The sequence below is a fragment of the Montipora capricornis genome, chromosome 1 (assembly GCF_036669925.1).
Source record: "Montipora capricornis isolate CH-2021 chromosome 1, ASM3666992v2, whole genome shotgun sequence".
NCBI lineage: Eukaryota > Metazoa > Cnidaria > Anthozoa > Scleractinia > Acroporidae > Montipora > Montipora capricornis.
Window position 1 is genome coordinate 2,694,191 of NC_090883.1, and position 19,437 is coordinate 2,713,627.

The 19,437-nt window shown below is 39.1% G+C and overlaps 1 protein-coding gene and 1 long non-coding RNA gene across 3 annotated transcripts in view; one reads left to right on the plus strand and one right to left on the minus strand.

Moving 5' to 3' along the window:
* Nucleotides 1–13,414, minus strand: part of LOC138034954 (electrogenic aspartate/glutamate antiporter SLC25A13, mitochondrial-like) — a 30,971-nt gene extending 17,557 nt beyond the window's left edge. For both annotated transcript variants that reach the window (XM_068882412.1, XM_068882082.1), the window contains exons 1-10: nucleotides 13,157–13,414; nucleotides 13,023–13,073; nucleotides 9,204–9,346; nucleotides 7,249–7,364; nucleotides 6,343–6,482; nucleotides 5,826–5,969; nucleotides 5,096–5,234; nucleotides 4,480–4,514; nucleotides 2,173–2,231; nucleotides 364–448 (exon numbers count right to left, since the gene is read on the minus strand). In XM_068882412.1, the coding sequence (XP_068738513.1) occupies nucleotides 364–448; nucleotides 2,173–2,231; nucleotides 4,480–4,514; nucleotides 5,096–5,234; nucleotides 5,826–5,969; nucleotides 6,343–6,482; nucleotides 7,249–7,364; nucleotides 9,204–9,346; nucleotides 13,023–13,073; nucleotides 13,157–13,399 (1,155 nt within the window). In that variant the 5' untranslated portion in view covers nucleotides 13,400–13,414. The remainder of the gene's footprint in view (nucleotides 1–363; nucleotides 449–2,172; nucleotides 2,232–4,479; nucleotides 4,515–5,095; nucleotides 5,235–5,825; nucleotides 5,970–6,342; nucleotides 6,483–7,248; nucleotides 7,365–9,203; nucleotides 9,347–13,022; nucleotides 13,074–13,156) is intronic.
* LOC138036692 (uncharacterized) overlaps nucleotides 2,672–19,437 on the plus strand; it is a 19,173-nt gene continuing 2,407 nt past the window's right edge. The window contains exons 1-2 of the long non-coding RNA XR_011130067.1: nucleotides 2,672–3,290; nucleotides 10,946–11,057. This is a non-coding gene — a long non-coding RNA (uncharacterized lncRNA). The remainder of the gene's footprint in view (nucleotides 3,291–10,945; nucleotides 11,058–19,437) is intronic.

Sequence of the window (19,437 nt, forward strand, 5' to 3'; positions counted from 1 at the left end):
TATGTGGAAGCCTAGCACCTGACAATAAGGACCTTAACAACTGATCTCTCAAAACGACTGGATCGAGCGACCATTGTTTTCACTCAGTGAAAACTGACGTCCTCAGCGCTGGGGTGTCCAGGTGGTCCCAACAAGATGGCCGCCACGACTCTTGTGGTGCTTCACTTCAATCAATAGAAGCTCGACCCAGTCTTTTTTTAGATTAGTGCCTTAAGATCTAAAAACGCGACGTAGATGAGATCGTCACTAAAACAATAGCATTCAATCAGCAAAACCATGGCTTTGCGCAAATTTCTCTTTCGTTCTCTGCCATTCTGCGACCTGAGACGACCAAAAAGCCACCAACAACAAAAGAAACCAAACCTCTTCTTCGATCCTCTCCGTTGAGAACACCTTGAACACGTCACGATGTGGAATCATTTGATGCACATCGGAAACTGTAACGCGACTGCAACACAACACAGATTAAAACAAAACAGATGAGAAATTCAGTCAGCAACACGTACGAGACAAATCAGAGCGGTTTCAATTGAGTGTCGAAAGTGATTAGCGAATTGCAATGGTTTTGGGGAATTGCATTACTTCACTCAGTGATTGGTTCAAAGTTCTCGCGCCATTTTGTCAACAAATCACAAGTGAAACCAAAACCAATCTTGGCTCGCGCGTGCACATTTTCCCGCACTTTGTGTAGGCTACTGTCGGAGATTCTGTAATTCGATTAGGCCAAAGTTTCCATTTCTTAATTAGCACCATAGATTGACATAACCTTGACTGAACTTTCATTGATTCTCACTTAGCAACGACCAATAAGATATTAGATTATGCGATACATGAACATATACGTTTAGGTTTCCTTTTTTTAGAGTTAGAGTAGTTTTACACACCCTTTGTAAGACGAACACGAGAGGTTGATTAAACGCTTAGTTATAAACTCAGTCGAGTTAACTGATTGAGAGAGAGTACGAAAAGTTATAATCCCTTGTAAACGGGGCAAAGTTTACAAAACTACTAGTAATTACTTCGAGTTTTCATTGGTTTACTGGATTGTCCCCGTCCTTTTTGATTGCCCTAAGTAATTAGTTTGGTTTTGGTTTTACGACACTCGATTGAAACTCGCTCTATATACATAAATAAGTACCCACTTCAGAGAAATCGACAGAAATCTCGAGTTATGATTGTGACTTGAACACTGCCGGCTGCACAGTATCCAGAACAGCCATTAGCATTTTGCAAGAAGTCGTAATTAACAAGCTCTCAAATGGCTAACGAAACCTAAGTTGGTGTAGCCGTGTGAAGGGCAATAGCAAGTTCATGGTGTTGACGTCCCGTTCTTCACTCAATTATTCTTGATTATAGTCAAAATTCAAAAACTATTTTACAATAGTTTTTGATATACAGCACAGTTGGTGCGATATCTGAAAACACGTTACCGATAAATGATGATGTAAACATGTAGACGGTCAACTCAGTGTACACAAGAAGGGTATACGGTTGACTCGCTTAAGTTCAAATTCGCCTACGCCTATTGGTGAACTTGCTTACGAACTATAGCTGAGTTTGATCACCAGCATATGTGAGTTCGTCGTTTAGTTTCATGACAAAAGTTCGGTTCGTTCGATTCAGTAGCCCATTTCCGAGTTGCTGCATGCCTCAATTTCAAAGCGAGTCCTGGTGCTCAACTATTGACTCACTTCGAAAACCGAGACAAACAGCAACTCGGAAATGGCCTATTAGACTAAGAAAGTTTAGTTCGGCTTCTTAATTCAATAGACCATAGATATCCATTGTTTCAATGCAAATAACCCCCAACCCCCCCTCCCCCCCCCCCCCCCTCCCTCGAAAAATGAACTGTATCACAGGATTATCAAAAATAGCGAATTTCCGAGTTCATGTCTGCCTCCTCTTCAAAAAGAATCTAGGTGTGACATTTTTCTTATGAAAATTAGTTCATATGTAAAGTAGAACTAATTACCATCACAAAAGCGTCGCACTTAGTCGCTCTTTGAAGAGGAGACAGATATGAACTCAGAAATGGCCTCTTAATTAACTTTCAGGTGACGCTTAAAGCAAGTTCGAGATATATAGACAACTACTAACCAGTTAAAGTCGTAATTTGCACGTTGGTTGCATTTGCTGCACCCGTACATTTATCTTAAAGATGTCTGTACCCACCCTCTTCTATTTTCCAAGTCACAGAGATGGAATAGAATGTCAACCACAAGTGGGGTGATCTGTAAACAAACAGTGAACAGCTTGAATCTACTTTACGTTGATGTAATGTAAAATGCTTGTGCAAAACAACACTTTCTTGTAAATTTAATCCCAGCTAGAGATTAAAAAATGAAAAAAAAAGCGATGTGGTTGGAGAGCACGGCAGCTAAGCAAATTTCCACGAATAAACGACTCTTTTCTTGTAAACGTCTTCAATATTGCTAAGGGCTTTTCGTTGTGTTACATCCTGGTAGTGCACGGAGACTGGGTGACAATGTGATTCGCAAATATGGAAAACCGACATGATGTATCACAGGTTGCCCAAGCTCGAGGCATGAGTACCTGTACCGTACATCATTATATGCAAGAGTAAAAATGTAAGGATTTGGGGGAAAAAGGTTTTTCTCAAAATTCAACATTTACTACTTGAAATAAAAAATAGCAAATAGCTTACTTTGCTTGAGCGTTCTGGTACGGTTTCTGGGTCGGTTAAGAGCGATTTAGGTGGCTTTTGGTTCCTCTTCTTTTCCCTATAAATATTCTTTTGCAAGGTTGGGGACCGAGACAAAGCCGCCGAACGGAATCTCCGAGGGAAAAGGGCCATAAATTCGCTCCCAAGGCTTCGATCGCCTCGAAATTCCAAGTAGATCACGAACGATACCTCCGCTACCAATTCGTCGTCTTCATTTGAGCCGTTTGTACACTGAGAAGGAATTAAGGGCCGCCAAACTCTGCAAACATTTGCTTCGAGAGCCATTGGATGAGGCTTTATTCACAAGCCGCGTTACCGAAACCGATGGAAGATTGCTTAGCGACCCGACCAAAGACTCACGATTGGTCACCATTGTGCCCATTGACCAAGCCGTGATCTACTTGGAATTTAGAAGCGATCAAAGTTTTGCCGGGAGCGAATTTATGGCCCTTTTCCTTCGGTGATTCCGTTCGGCGGCTTCGTCTCGGTCCCCACCTTTGGAAAAGAATATATAGAGGGAAAAGAAGAGGAACCAAAAACCACCAAAAACGCTCTTAATCGACTCAAAAACCGTACCAGAGACAAAGACACACAAGACTGAAGCAAGGTAAGCTATTTTTTATTTTAAATCGTAAATATTTTTTGGAATTTTGAGAAAAATCGTTTTCCCCATACAAATCCTTATATTTCTACTCTTGCATAATATGATGCAGTACAGATAAGTCTGTAATATCGAGTTTGGACGACCTGTGGATGTATTGCTACGTCCATGCGTTTCTCCTGTTTTTTTTTTAATCACGTAAAGGCAGTTAAATTCGCGCCCGTTAACTTGTGGAAAGCAACCTAGAACCTTAACCACGTTCATCCCATCAGCTCTCAAGAGACTTACTAGTAAAATTTGGTATATTATTATTTGCAATGTGATTTCTTAATCTTGAATTAAATGCCGAAAGAAAATATTACTTGTTTTGGTGATGTCTGTACTACTGTCACTACAAAAATTCTAACGTGCCGCACGTGCGAATCTACTTTTTTCCCGCGTTAATTGCAAATATTACTTGGTTTTTGCCTCCGGTGACAGCAATGGAGCTCTCGCAACTGGTAAGCAATACTTTTTGCTTCCCGTGTGGTCATTCGGAACTCGAGTAATGTATGATTACGTAGTCACTTCAGTGATACAATTAAACATGCATTGCCGTGATGCGATACTGTATTTCCCATTGATCGCTGAAGATTCTTCCCTAACCCCAGATACCTTTATGCACTTAAGACGTGCCAGCAAAAAATTTAACAAACAAACCACAAGGCGGTAAATTATTTTCTGAAGTACACTTTTAGTTTTACTATTTCGACATGAAATGTTGATCAGTGACGGACAGGATCAAGAACTGTGACTACTATCGCCCTTGATCTTGAAGATAAACAGTTTAATTAAATGGGAAAATATGATTGCTTTTTTTCACTTCGTTTGGAAATACAACGTTTACTGTCACAAGGTACACACCAGTTTCTTGGCAAGTCCTCTGTGGCACGTTTACATCTTTCGTATAATTATAAAAGGCAGACTACTTGAATTCGGCGGGGGGACGCTGGGTTAATTAATTAATTCTGGGCTCGTGAAAAAAATGACTCGGGCTACTAACTATTAATGTTGGAAGCTCGAAGGGCTCCGGGAAGATTTTCTTAGGCAGTAGCCTTGAACAGCAATCGTTAAGTCAAAGAATGATGCACAAGAAACTTTGTCTAACGTCTTCCGTCATTGAGGATTCACCAAAACAAGTTTTCATTCTAAATACCTCACAATCAGATTTGGCTTCATGCAATATATCCGCTGAAAAAAAAAAACAAAATACATACCAATAAACTGCATCCATTTCAAATTCAAATTTAAAGACATTGCTGCAAGTTTTGGGTATCTAGATTGGAATAGACTGATTCTGGACGAATTGGATCAGAATAATTATTATTACAAGCCTCTACTTGTGTGCTTAGAGTATGCATAATAACTTACATGTATTATTCACAGTTATGCCAGCAAATACATATAGTATTTAAATCTTCAGTTTGCAAAAATTAAAACTGTTGGATAGTGACTTATCCACCCAATGAAGATATCTGGACCAGCATTTGAACAACTGGATTTAATTTCATTGCTCGTTTGCAATGGTGTGAAATGGTGTGGAATTATAAAATTCTGTAAGGGTCACTCTAAGAAGGCATGGGGTTTAAGAGAGGACAAAGATGTTAAAGGGGACATTCAAAGCATTTCAAACCATTTTCTACAAATGTAACTACAATATCAGTGACACATTTATTTCACAAATCAGATACAATATTCCCAGCTACAGCTATTGACAATGTCGAACGAACATCTCCTGCTGATATTGATCAATCTCTTGTTGATGAACTAACCTTTTCTCAACTCTTTGAATCGATTTCCTTTGGCAGCTATACATGCCATATCGTGTAGAACCTGTACGTGATCCAACATGGTATTGAAAGCTCTGTAATAGCCATAACTGATACGGTGCCCACCTTCTCCGCTTGCAGCCTACGTAATGAATGATTAACAGTTAGTGACACAAACATAACTTATTAGGAGGAGGGGCTCTCACCACCACATAAATCTGTTTGTTGGCTTTAAAAAAACCTGGCATTTGCTGGCTTTCCCCTAGCCAGGTACCTTTGCAACCCTCCACATACAATGCACTAAATTTTCAGATGATTTTAAACTCATCTATCATTGCAGCGGAGGCAAAACGGAATCAACTACTGTAAGCACAAAACAAAATACACTTGCTGGGACCTTAATAATAATATTATTATTCTGGATATCACAAAACGGTTAATAATGATAATGATAATGATAATGATAATGATAATGATAATAATAATAATAATAATAATGATAATAATAATAATAATAATGTGCTGTTGCCAACAGATTCTTGGAGAATCTGTTTTCAGATTCTTCAAGAATTGGTATGTTGAGCAATTTACACAATTACCCAAGGGTAGTAAAGCCTTGATCAGATTCAAGACAGTATAATATGAAAGTTGTTGCCTTGATATCATCATTATAATCTGCTGTTATCAAAATTACATTGATAGTTCGAGATGGCATAGAGCATTTTTTCCTTACTGTGAGTAGGTAATTTCTAACAAAAGGCGAAAGTTTGTGGCCTCTTAAAATTTTCATTATTTCTGCAAACTTGACTGCTGTTATCTCTCCATCTGGCATCTTGCTTTGTAAGTACGCTTGACGCTGGTACTCTTTTTCCAGATCCTTTAACAAAAAGAAGAAAACAACAATAGCAAATTAATGGACTTTCAAAATGTACTGGTTAATGAAAGGGCTTGCATCCAAATGACAAGCTCCACAAGACAGACTCTTCCACCCAACCCATTTACCGTACTACTTTTTTGTATTTACTAATCCTCCAGTTGCTGACACCTCCTTTAATTCTCACATTTACCCTCTATGAAATGAATGTGTTAATACTACTATATGTACATGTTCTTTTCAACTCAACTGTATTTAAACACATCTACATGTAATGCCTAGAAATCTGTTCTTCATTGCTTCAATCCTGGGAGTCAATGGCATTAGACCAGTTCAGGCTGGTTTGGGAGTAAAAGGGTTAAAAAACTGCACCAACCTGAAGTAGATGCGAAAAGTCATCAAAGCGAACATGTTCCTTCTTATCAGTCCCAAAGTATGTATGCACAAATTCAGTGTCAAAGTTGAATTTTATTTTGTTGAAGAAAGTTGTCTTCTTTATGACGTTTTCAAATTCATCTTAAAGAAAACAAATAATTATTGTTTGCATACTTGACTGTAATAATCTTTTCAAGAGGTGGCAATCATTGAAAATAACAAATTAACCTGTGCCCTTAACCCAATCACTCCTAAGAGTGAGTCAGACTTATGGATTTAACTCTGGCTAACGCCAGATGATTTACTCGCTGATCGGGAGCACTTTTGTTGTGAATACAGGTTAAATAAACCAATGTTAACAGCCTTCATATGAACCTTACAGGAGACAACAATCAAAGGCAAGTTTTGCTGTTACATGATATACCCTGGATTACATGCTGGTCCATTGCAGGGTTACCCCTGCTCAAAGTTACATAAAACTGGAGAGTCAGAACGGCAGAGTGGTTACAGTACTTTATCAACCGTGCCTTCCACCTCTGCGACACGGGTTCAACTCTTGGGCCCGAGGTCATAATGTGGACTGAGTGTCAGAAGATCTCAATCTGACTCCAAAGGTTTTTCTCTGGGTACTCCGGGTTACCTCCCTCGTCAAAATCCACTCTCACTCAATTACATCCGGCTGCAGGCGGATACCCTTCATAGGGATAACCTCTGGTATCCTTCCGTTCCATTGAACTGAATGAATAAAGTTGCTAATACAAATTTTCTAGTTTGCTATCCAATCAAGTAGATCGATAGTTGTTGAACATAAAGATTAATATTGGCATCTCTGCTACATGTACTTTACAGAGCAAGTTTCTAATGTATGCTTAGAAGCACATATTGCTACAGTAACAGTAGTTTATACCAAACGTAACAGATCCTTTGCCATCCAAATCAAAAAGCTGAAAAACAATCTTGTGTTGAGCACCAGGATCACGGAGCAATGCTTCAAATGCCATAAATTCGCTGAAGGATATCAACCTGTCAAGGAAAAGTGAGACATTTTTTTATAGTTTTTCAAAAACAATAAATGTCTATTTTGGGGAACATCCTCCTTGTTTTCCATTCAAAGTTGCTATACAAGTGTTTAAGTGTGGTCTTGCATCAGGTTAACTAGATGAACACATTCAACTAAAAGCCATGTGGTTATTTTGTAAGTCCCTTTTCACGGCTTAACGTGTTAACCCATTCACACTTCAAATGCCCTAGGATGCTCCCCATTGACAAGTAAAATCGTCTGGCGTTAGACAAGTAAAAGGTTTCAAGTCTCACTCTCAGGGGTCAATGGGTTAACAAAATATTCTTAAATCACCTAGAGGAATTCGATCTGTTTGGATTTCACTGAGGGAGAATTAATCCGTCCAAAACTTAAGGGAACAAAATACTTTTAAAGAAATGATAGCAAACTTTCAGATATGTCCAGAAATACCCCTAATTAGATGCACGAAGATGTCAATCAGCGTCTTCTTCGGACATAACTAAACAGCGAGACGGCAAAACGAAGCACCAAAACACCATGTATGACCCCACCATACATTGAATACTAACCAACAAAGGTTGGATTTGAGATTAAGCATCATTTTAGCCCTAATAAGTTATTGCGCCTACTCTTAGTCTTAATCTGATTCCTAATCTTAATGTCAATGAATTGGGAGCAATAACGTATTCAGTGTATGGTGGGGTCATACATGGTGTTTTAGTCTTTCGTTTGGCTGTTTCGGTGTTTTGTGGCTTAGTAATGCCCCTCTTCTTTTCAATTTCGACATCACTCGTATCTCGGAATACAGACAATTAACATCACATTGTCCCCCCAAACAACACTCCTCAAGTAACGATAACCAGCTGCACTTGTACCCTAAGCTAAAAATAATGCTAACCTTTACCCTTACGCTATTGTTGGCAATAGGTAGCAAAGGCTTACTTTAATAGACTTATAGGGACGTTAAGATTGGATGTGCATCTGGACATACTGTAAGTGCAAACTTAAAAAAATATCCCTTACAAAAAAAGTATGGTAAAGGGAACCCTGCTAGCAGAGCCTTTCTTAACTCGACAAGAAAGAAAGAAAGGACTCTGCAGAAATCGTATTAAGTCTTTATTGAGTATGCACGAGCGACGTTGATTTTCGTACTGAAGGCTCAATTTTGACCTTCGCCTTGTCAAAAATATGATGTGCGCGCTGCCTCAACCGGTTTGACTGGAGTGACTTAGCCCAGAAAGTTGGGCTGCGGCGACCTAAAAGACTTGATAGGTTTTCTGCAGAGCCTCTTTTTCTCACCCTCTGGTGAGTTTTAGAGAGGCTCTGCTCACAGGGTGGATAAAGGGCAGTTTTCCCTCATTGTTCATCTGTTGGGTGACCTTAAAGTAAAGGAAAATTTCCATTTTGACAATGTGACTGAAAATCTCAGATGGCTTGACTCTGGTAACCAGATAATTATTTAACCACAGTGAGTCATTGTGTTCTGCTGTATGAGATAATGAGAAAGTTTGATAAGAGAGTGGAAAAGACCTTACATGTATTGGAGTCCAATAAGGAAATCAAACCAAACCATCTCATTATGTTGTACACAACTTTTGATAAGAGGAAAAGGAGGAAAAGACCTCACTAGTGTCCAATACGGTACAGCGTCTAGTCTCACTGCAAACATGTTCTTGTACATCATAGTACACTTTCGACATTTTTCAGACAGCTACGACTCAAGTTTTTGGTAAACCATGTAAGTGTTTCCAAACGTTTCCTTCAAAAAGAGGACGTTTTATTGGTTGTTCCTAACAGTTTGAACACAAAATTCCAACAAGAAAATCCTACAGCGTACATACCCATCCTTTGTTTGGTCAACACATCCTGCCAGTAGAGTTAGCGTCGTTTTATTGTAGTCTTCAACTTTTTGCATACCAAGGTAGTCTCTGATGAGGTTTTCAGGAGTCATATATCTTTCTCCATCCTTTTCAACTGATGCATACTACAAATAACAATGATAAGGCCAAGAAATAGAAATTGATTTGCATCATTAGATTTTAAGCCATTTACGATAGTGATAACCTAGTGGAAGTCGGATGATTGCCAGATCTAAAAAAGCTACTACTGGCAGCCAGCTCCTAGATGGAGAATGCTCTGTGGTGGCTGGCAAATCCTAGAAAACAATCCCAGAGCTCCAACATAATATAGAAAACCTGTAAGTATCTGTCACACTTATAAAAAGTGAAGGCGTGGACAGAGGGACAAGGCAGTCAAATGCTTCATGCAGCCAGCTTGGCAAGTCATTAATGAGTTCCAACACATAAGACCTGAACGAATGTGCCTCACTGAAAAACAGTGGAACGAACATGAAGGGAAGGGGATGTCCTCTCAGTCTCAATAAAAATACTTGCTCTTCAGCCTAAAAACTACAGCGGTTCCTCAAAACCTGAGCTTGAGGAATCCTGATGCATGTGAAAAAATTAATGCTGCTGCAGCAAATGTTTATTGTTGTTAATGAATTATTAAATTACCTTTAATTCACTACATAATATACCATAGCTGTTTATCTACAACACTCTTACCAACCAGACAGAAAAAGCAAAGAAAAGGGTCTTGCAACCAAGCAAGGGTGCCATTAAGATGTGCACTTATACACAAATAGCAAGGTTTTAGCACAAGATCAGGATGCAGGGTTCCAGAGTCTAACCATTTGCGGTCTTGTTCTATATGGGGGCATCTTTCACTTCCCTCAGCAATTGTTAACTGCATAACGAACAGTCTGGCCAAAGTCCCCCAAACAAAAAAGGAAACCACCCCTGAAGGGAGTGGCTAATATGTGTACTTCACTTCACAATATTGATGTGAAATGACCACAAATTATTGAGGAAATATTAAAGAAGATATCACGATATACATACACACATTTCCATGCTAAATGACTCAGAATGATAGTGAAATGGAATGTATTTGAATAACATGAAAATACATTTTTGGGCAACATTCTCATTGTTACCGCCTTTTGCTTAACTTCACTAAAAAACCTGTCAAATGATGTACATGTAGCCACATCAAAGTTGACCACTTTGTTATTGATTCTGCTTAAACAACTGCAAAGGGACATCATGATTTGTTTTTCTGGAGAAAGAAAATGAACTCCATTCTTGCCTGGAGAGTTTCTTTTAAAGAAAACTAGGGGGGATTATGGGCGGACTCAATTTGCATGGAAGCCCGTCTAGCTGCGGCCATGTTGCTTGCGGTGAGTCAGTGAAAGCCAAGAATTGACAGTTGTGAAATCACAAAAATACTTGATAGCCTACATTTGAGGCTTATGGCCGCCCTCACCATTTCACATTTCACATTTTTTTACATCAGTTATTACATAAAAGGTAGGAGGACATGCCATTAAACCCTTGGCAGTTGGCCATGACTGGTACCCTTACCAACATAACCTCTATATGTGAAAAACAATCAAAAACCCTGGTGTGATATATTTTCCAAATATAACATACAAATACACCTTACAACACTTTATGGGATGCTCTTATCACTGTGGGTTAAATTGCAGTTGTACATGTAGAATTCACAGTCTCAATTTAAATAGTCAGTAGAGATTCACGAGAGTCCACAGAAAAGACAAGACCATCTGTACCCACATCCCACTCACAGGAATTGGGAAAAAAAGAAGACAGATTGCAGTTGGATTCATCGACAAGGTGTTACCACAACTCTTTTGATTTGTTTTCAAAATCTCTACTTGGTTCAGCTGGAGCAGGACTGGCACAGTGGTGAGAGCACTCGCCTTCCACCAATGTGGCCCAGGATTGATTACCTGATTCAAGGCCATAATTATGTGGATTGAGTTTGTTGGTTCTCTACTAAGCTCTGAGAGGTTTTCTCCAGGGAAGTACTCTGGCTCTCTGCTCTCCTCAAAAACCAACATTTGATTTGATTTGTCCTGATTTCAAGTGATTTATAATTTTCCCAATTAGTAGACTAGGAGCATTCGAGCCCCGGGGGAACAGACGGGGATGCTTGTCGTTAGGGGTGTAAATTTTGGATTTTGGTCTCGCTTAGGGTGTTCCGGGCAAAGCGCCAATATTTTAAGCCGCCAAGGTCTCGTTTAGGGTTCCGCTAAGAAACACAGAGTTACACGAAGAGAAACGGAAGTGAAATTTTCTTTTTGACTTGTTTTTAGGGGTCAAAATTTGCTTAAGCCACACCCAGATTGGTCTCCTTTAGGGGTCACAAAAAGCTTGAGCCACGCCCAGATGGTCTCCTTTAGGGGTTAAATTCAAAATTTCCGACGAGCATCCCCGTCTGTTCCATGTGGGAGTCCCCCCCCCCCCCACCCCAGGATTCGAGCTCAGCTACATAACATTGAGACTTAAATAAAGGGATTATCATTTTTATTATTCTTCAACTCTCTCCAGTTGTCGGGTATTCTACTGTGTAATGTTTATTGTGTCTCAGCAACTCCCCGTAGCTTAGAGACACAACACTTTCTGCAACAGGTGAGCAGTTCCAAGAATGGCCGATAATTGTACACTTCCAAGGAAGTCAGGTACATCTAGCTTGCCAAACCAGGTCTTTGCACCTTTTGATATGCTTCCAAGAGCACCAATCATGATAGGAATTATTGTGATATTATTATTGATAGGTATTATTATTACTGTTTGCCATTGCAGTTGGGGGGTCATTGTATTCAGGGGAATACAATGACCCCCCCCCCCCCTCCCCACCAACAGTATTTATTTGTCCATCAGTTGCAGACAGAATGTTTTCAATTAAATTTGATTTGTTAATTAAGTTTCTTTCCCACTATAACAATGTCAAATTGTATCTAAATATTTGTAATATTTCACTCTTCTGGATACGAAGTAGAAGTCTAATAAAATTTAAGCTTCCTTTCCAAGAAGACTTGCTGCAAGATCAAGGTCATCTTTCCAAGAAATTAAGGGTTGCAGAACAATCGAGACTTGGATAAAATTCCATATATATAACATTTCCATAAACTAGTAGCTAAATGCAAATTAAAAATTTGCGTCGCTCTTGATCGACCGATTAAAAGCAGCAACTGTACCTTGTTCCATATTTTCCAAGAAAACATGATTCATAAGAGTGTGTTCGGATTGGGGGCAGACGACAAAACGAACTTCCCCTCATAAATGAAAGCTTATTAAACTGTTTCCTCATGAAGTCTTTGCGTGTCTTCATGGATTGCTTTATCCTCCCAATAATATGTGAAAATGTTTCGACATCATACGATCGCAAACCAAGCTATTTTACGAGTGGAACAACAAACATTTTCAGTGACACACAAAGGCGAACACTCCAATTTAATTTGTAAACAGATCATGCTTCCTGATCTATTCGACGGAGTCCTGTAATTTGTACGTAATTGCTGACTTCAAAGTGAAAGTTTCGATCAAGCTGAGAGAGTGGACTTTTAGATAGAAGAATTGCTGTCGTTTCCATCGATTATTCAATATTTATTCTACTTGGTGGGAATATGGACTCTATATTCTGCACAAGCAACATATATAATGGGTCTGAAATGATGTTGATATTTCAGGTCGCTAAATGTACAATCCCTCGCATTTGGTTTCAATAATTTAAAAACACAAAGGCGTTTAATGGTCTTGAGAATGGTGAATTAATGACCTTGCACCATGACTCACCTTGTTAAAAATAATTGTCAGTTGAACTGGGTCTGCCTGCTTTAAAGAAAACTGCAAAGAAAGCATTGAATGTGGAGGATTGAAACCGGTGTTCGATTCACATGAAGACCATATGAAGGGATACAACGGCTTACTTGTCCAAGAGGAGAGTCGCAATGCGATTTACGAACAGCAAACCAAAGCCAAGGCTTTCTCTGCGAGGCCTGATCCATCCTACGGCAATACAATCTAAGAAAAATATTCCAGAAACCAGGAAAGTAAGCCCGGTTTTTCCAAATATAGAGACGGGTACCCGAGAGAGATAGGAGGCTTATGATGCTACCTCCAGGGAGGACTCCGTTACAATTTTGCCGCCACCATGTGTTTACTATAGCCATATATGGTAAGGATATCCTTTTGTGAAATAAAGCATGTGAACTACACATGAGAGGGAGAGTTTCACTTTCACTTTTTTCACAGGAGCGCTTACCATTTGAATGAAATTTTCGGTGAGAATGTTTCGACAAATGGTACTGTACGTTCTGTAGTTAGAAAAAGAAAATGTTCTGGTTGAAAAACAAATGAAACCGTCTATTTTCTCTGGCACTTGGAATTGTGGACAAATGGTACAGAAATGTCCGGGCATTCCGGTCAAAGCGAGAAAAAGGGGGATACCTCGAAAGGTATCCCCCTTTTTTTTTCCGAAAACATTCCACCGAGATGAACCGTTCCATTTGAATTCTCTCCGGGATTACCGAAATTTCCATTCAAATGGTAAGCGCTCCAGGTCTCGAGGAACGGACCATTATTTTTTTTTAATTAGGTGGGAGAGGGGTCGGGTCTGAGCGCATTTTCTGAGTACAACAGTTCCAAGAATTTTTGCAACCCTCTGCAAGAACGTTTCGTTGCAATGTAATGTAATATTCCTGAGACCAAGTAGGGCTTGTCTGAATGTCTTCTCGGGCTTATAGAAGTAATGACATATCCAAGATCTTCCAGGTTTTCCCTACTTCTCAATATGTAATTTAGTGGTTTTTCGGAGAAAAACAAAAAATAGTAATGCTTAAACACAAGAGTGAATTACCTATAGCTAATTTACTCTTGTTAAAAATAAAGATGCCGAGACTGTTTGAAAGGTTGTGTTCTTCCTGGATCTCTTCTACTCGTTCGGGCTCGTAAGCAGCAATTAATAATGAAAGTCGATTTTCTGTCGACGCTGTGCAGGCTTCCATGCAAGATGACTGGTCACAAACTAAAATGTCCTGTTCGGGGTGGGGAAGTGACAAATCTACGTTTCAGAGAAAAACGGGAATTTAAAGATTTTGCAAGAAATTACGAGGATGACAACAATTAGTGGAAACTTCTATTAATTTCGGGAAAAAAGCGAACAAAAAATATCCATTAGAGCGGAAAAGCCGGAAAGATTAACCCGGAAACCGGAATCGGAAGCCGGAATCGCAAATCTCTTTAAAATAGTCCACTTTCGTAGGCGCTGGGAAAATAGCGCGAAGATCACCGTAGTTTTCCATATACCCGTGAACTGTGATTAGGAATGGAAAATTACTGATCGAATGGTCCATTTCCGGGTTTGAAGTGAGTCTTGGTACGCAACTATTGAAAGGGAAATGAGCTTGTCTCATTTCCAATTGAATGGTTGTGCACCAGGACTCGCTTTAAAACTGAGGCATGCATCAACTCGGAAATGGGCTATTACCATGTGTTCTCATTACGCGGCATCCGCGTCAAGGTTTCCGTTCGTGGAATTCCGTTTCTAAGTTTTTTCATTACTCATCGTAGCTACAATTTGCAATTTCTTTAAGTTTCCCACATCCCGCGGGGAGTGTCGAGAGAATTGTGCGAATAGCCCTTATTCCCGATAACCGCCGTGTTGGTTTTTAAATTGTCATGCAAATTAGCCATGTGTTATGCTGGGGGGCAAACAATGGAACAAAGGCAAATTGCGGAAAATCGGATCGTCGAAATATTGAATTAACATTGCTAAAGTACATTTTAGAATTTAGAATTAATTACCTTTTATAATAATTTTTTATCTTTTGATTGCCTCCGACATATTGACTGTCTACGTCGTTATCTGCTCATTTTTCACTAAAAAAACATCGAAGTAACTTGTGTAATCATTCTATTTTACTACTTAGGTGATAAACATTCAATGAACGTGAAACAAATCATATGTGTGGCTAAGATGTTTGTTATAACCTCTCGAACTTGTGTTGTTTGCCCTCAAAAATGTGTAGCTAATTTGCACGATAAAGGCAAATCCAACATGGCGGCTATCGTGAATAAGGTCTATTCATTTGCTCCACCTTGGAATCATGAGCAAGATAAGATCTGGAGGAAATCTGGAGAAGAAACCAAGATATAATTAATTCTGTAAGAAACAGACAACTTTTTTAAAAGACATGTTTCGGCATGCTTATGCCATCATCAGTTTAATGAGTTCCTAAGTGTGAACAGTTATAAAGTCTACGGGTAGATGAAAAAGTTATTACAACATGACGTAATACAAAAGTGGGTACTATTTACAGCGTGACACCACACATCAAGGTGTAAACTAAAACGTGAGAAAAGTGTTGTAATGCTGCAATTGTTTGTTAAGTTCCGGTTTGATCTTATTTACATAAAAAGCTTCTTTGAGTTTTAAATCAATTGAGTTGCTCTGGCAGAATCCAGAATACCAACATACGAAGGGGAGTATTTGTTCTTACATAACGGAGATGTGTTAAGGGCCCACAGACGGATTTTTCGCGCGTTGCTAAGGATGTGAAATGTTACTTCCGGTGACTGACGTCATCATATCATGAGCTGACAAGCTTAAGAAAACCCACTCACAAGCAAAAGTCACCGCACAAACTGTTGTTTCCATCGAAGGTTTTTCTTCGCCCTTCCTCGCGCTCGTTCTCAGATCAACTGCACATGCGTAAACGAACTGACTTTCGGTTTGAGAAAAACGCTAAATTTCCGCGGTCTTTAAATTGAATTATTTTTTTTTTACATGGCACGTTTCATCCCCAAATACAGAATATAGCTAAGCATTGATTTTTTAAAATCATCTTTTTTGAAAAAGTTATGGGTACGTATGTTCTCAGTCACATACGTCACATACGTCAAAATGTAGCAGTTCTAAAAATAGAAAGATACGGGACAGGGTTGACTCAAGGGTACAATACAGATGGAAGCTCCGGGTAATGGGCTCCTAGTATTTCAGTATCGTTTATGTCTTTAAAAAGAACACTTTTCAAAATAAAAAGAAAACCATGCTTGGCTGGATGCAAAAACGAATACAAATTATTAAACCATCGATTAAATACCCAAATTGTGTAGCACGGAGACAAATTTAGAGTTTTCTTTTATTGGTCACGTGACCATGGGCGTGGTATGATTACGTCATATTTAGGGTAATTGGCTTACCAAAGTTGGAAACTGACCAAAATAATGCCAAATTCTCTCAAATTACTTAACCATTACATCCTTAGCAACGCACCCCAAAAAATACGTCAGTGGGCCCTTAAAATGCTTAAAAATGTGCGAGTTTTTATTGCTTTCCGTGTTTTCTTTTATCCTTTTCTGTGTGTTCTTTTTTCCTTTATAACTGTTCACACTTAGGAACTCATTAAACTGATGATGGCATAAGCATGCCGAAACATGTCTTTTAAAAACGTTGTCTGTTTCTTACAGTATTTATCATACTTGCTACTATTGCGATCTTATGGAAATATAATTAATTATTCAGTAATCGAACCAGTGTGTTCACTTGTCAAATAGTGAACGGAGATTGAATTCTTGGATTTATTTGCCTTATTTTTGTGTGCACTTGCATAGAGTGTGCTTTCAACAACTGAGGAACCTTGGAGTTCACCACTTGAACCAACGAGTTCGCCAATCGAAGTTCAGTGCCTTGTTAGGTTATCAAACGAAGAGTTCAGTCGCCCGGCAAACACTGTGACTGAGCATAAACACGAAATTTGAAGCAACTTTCTCACTGTACGATACTCGCCGTGATGAATTCAGAAATCCAGTCAAAACACTCAATCAGATATTTGTTGGTTTCTCGTCGAAAAGCGTCACACTCTATCGAAGTTCAGTACCTAAAATCGACCATTGCTGAGGGCCCATTAGGGGGATCTTAGTATTCTGTATCGCATTAATTTTTGGCCTAGATATCCCGTATCCCGTTAATTCTTGTGGTTTGTATCCCTATAATAGGCCACTTCGGAAAATACCATAATACTCTTTGTTTGTCCCCCAAAATTTTGAATAACTTTTGTTTTCTCTTGGGACCATTGTAAGTTCCGAGAGAAACTGGAAACAATGCTTATGCAAAATTTGGGGGAACAAACAAAGAGTATTATGGTATTTTCCGAAGTGGCCTATGCCAGTTACTTCTGATGACGTCAGTGTGCACCTGGGGGGTAGGAGGAGGGGGAGGGGGAGAGGAAGAGTTTTTCACGAACACGTTTTCTAGAGAGAGATATTGGTAGATATTGTGACAGATGAGAATAATTGCATTTGCGAGTATCGTTTTCACTTTTACGCCTTCTATATTGACCAACGAACCTTTAATTTTTCAGGTTTGATGCTCGGCAGTAAAGTTTGAAAATATTCTCGTGTCTTTGTGCTAATCATTCTCACTAGCCTCACTTTAAAGAAACAGTTCTTTGGAATTTGTTAGTGCTAACGAGGCTAGTGAAGATGATTAGCATAAAAAAAAGCCTTACTTAGCCGCCATTTATGAATATGGTCTATTCCCGGAATCTCTTCTTTAAGTATCCTGATTCCGATTAATTTTCACCCCAAACATCCCGAGTCCCTACAATTTTTTTACCTAAATATCCCGTACCCAGATAACACTTAATAGGTCCGCATTTATTGCTGAGTTCCTGTTACGCTAAACGTAACGTGATATACACCTTATTCCAAAATGGCCGCCATTTAGATATTCTTTGCTTTTCATTAAAATTAGACCTTGAAGCCTCGTTCAAGGCAAAATATTCTTTTGAATTTTCAGCTCAAGAACGAGGCATCAATGGCTAATTTGAATAAAAACAAAAGAATATTTAAATGACGGCCATTTTGGAATAAGGTCTATAACCGTTATAATTTCCATACTGACACAACCAGGCTATAAATAACGCACGCTGGTGATAAGGTATCAGATGGACTCTTGTACGCTTTTTAGTTTTGCGCAGTTTATGTTTGTAGGTACAGAGGAAAATACTTCTTGAGAAGAAGACCCCATGCTTCTAATAGAAGGTTTCATTCTTTCGTCATCACTGACAAAGAAGCACACATATCATCAGTATGGTAATTTATCATTCCACAATTTAGCCATTTGACTATATATGGTCAAGAGAACGCGCAAAATATGAGGTAATTCACTGTAGTGTCCCGGTTTGACCGGTTTAGGACAGAGCAAATACGTAGGGAATGAGAGTTTTTCAATAAAAGAAATTGTTTTCAACACGATGCAATGCAAAGCCCGGGAATTTAGCTAACCCTAATTTACCCTTAGCCTATACCACAGTTAGTTCAGCTGAATTTTGCTACCCTATAGTAGAGTAAACTTCCCAAATCCTCACTAACCTATTGTCGACAGTTAATAATACCAGGAGCCCATCCCCCGAGCCTCCATCCAGACTATATCCTTGAGTCAACCTTTGCCCGTATCTTTATATTTTTAGAGTATTTTGTGAGACGAACGCGATGACTGGTGCGTGACTACTTGTGATGTAATACAAAAGCTTTGTTCTGATTGGACGGCATAATGCATTCGCGGGAATTTGAACGTCTAAAAATAAAAAGATATGGGCAAAGGTTGTCTCCAAATGTTTATATGGAAGATTGAGGCTTCGGGTGGTGGGCTCCTGATAATACCCAGTAGTGTTTTATGATAGACATCTATCGACACTGTTGAGGCTGAGTTGCGTAAATTTAAACTTTGTCGATTTGAATTTTAAATCTTTTTTAATTGCAATTTATGGTATCCTTAGTCTAGATTAAATCTTCAACCAACTGGTCAGATTCGTGAAAAATAATATCCTATTTTAGACCAAACGCTCTGATTTATATACCCTATCCTAGAGTAAACTGCTTGAAAAACCATACCCTTCACAGCGGCACATACCAATATAGCCCATATATGGCAGTACTCTTCCCCCCCCCCCCCCCCCCCCTTTTCCCCGGGCTTATTTTGCAATCTAGACGATTCTCAACCATTGCAGGAAGAAGCCAACATACTGGAAGATGGCGTATTAGTAGGTAATAAATCTCGTATTGAATGGTTTAACATATAATACGTGCGGGCATTTTGCTCGTTGCTTGTATTCTTCCTCGCCCCTTGGTTAAGTGACAAAATACAGCGCCAACTGTGAATAGCTCCAACAAGGGACGAATGATCGAAGACGACATTTTCTTAAAT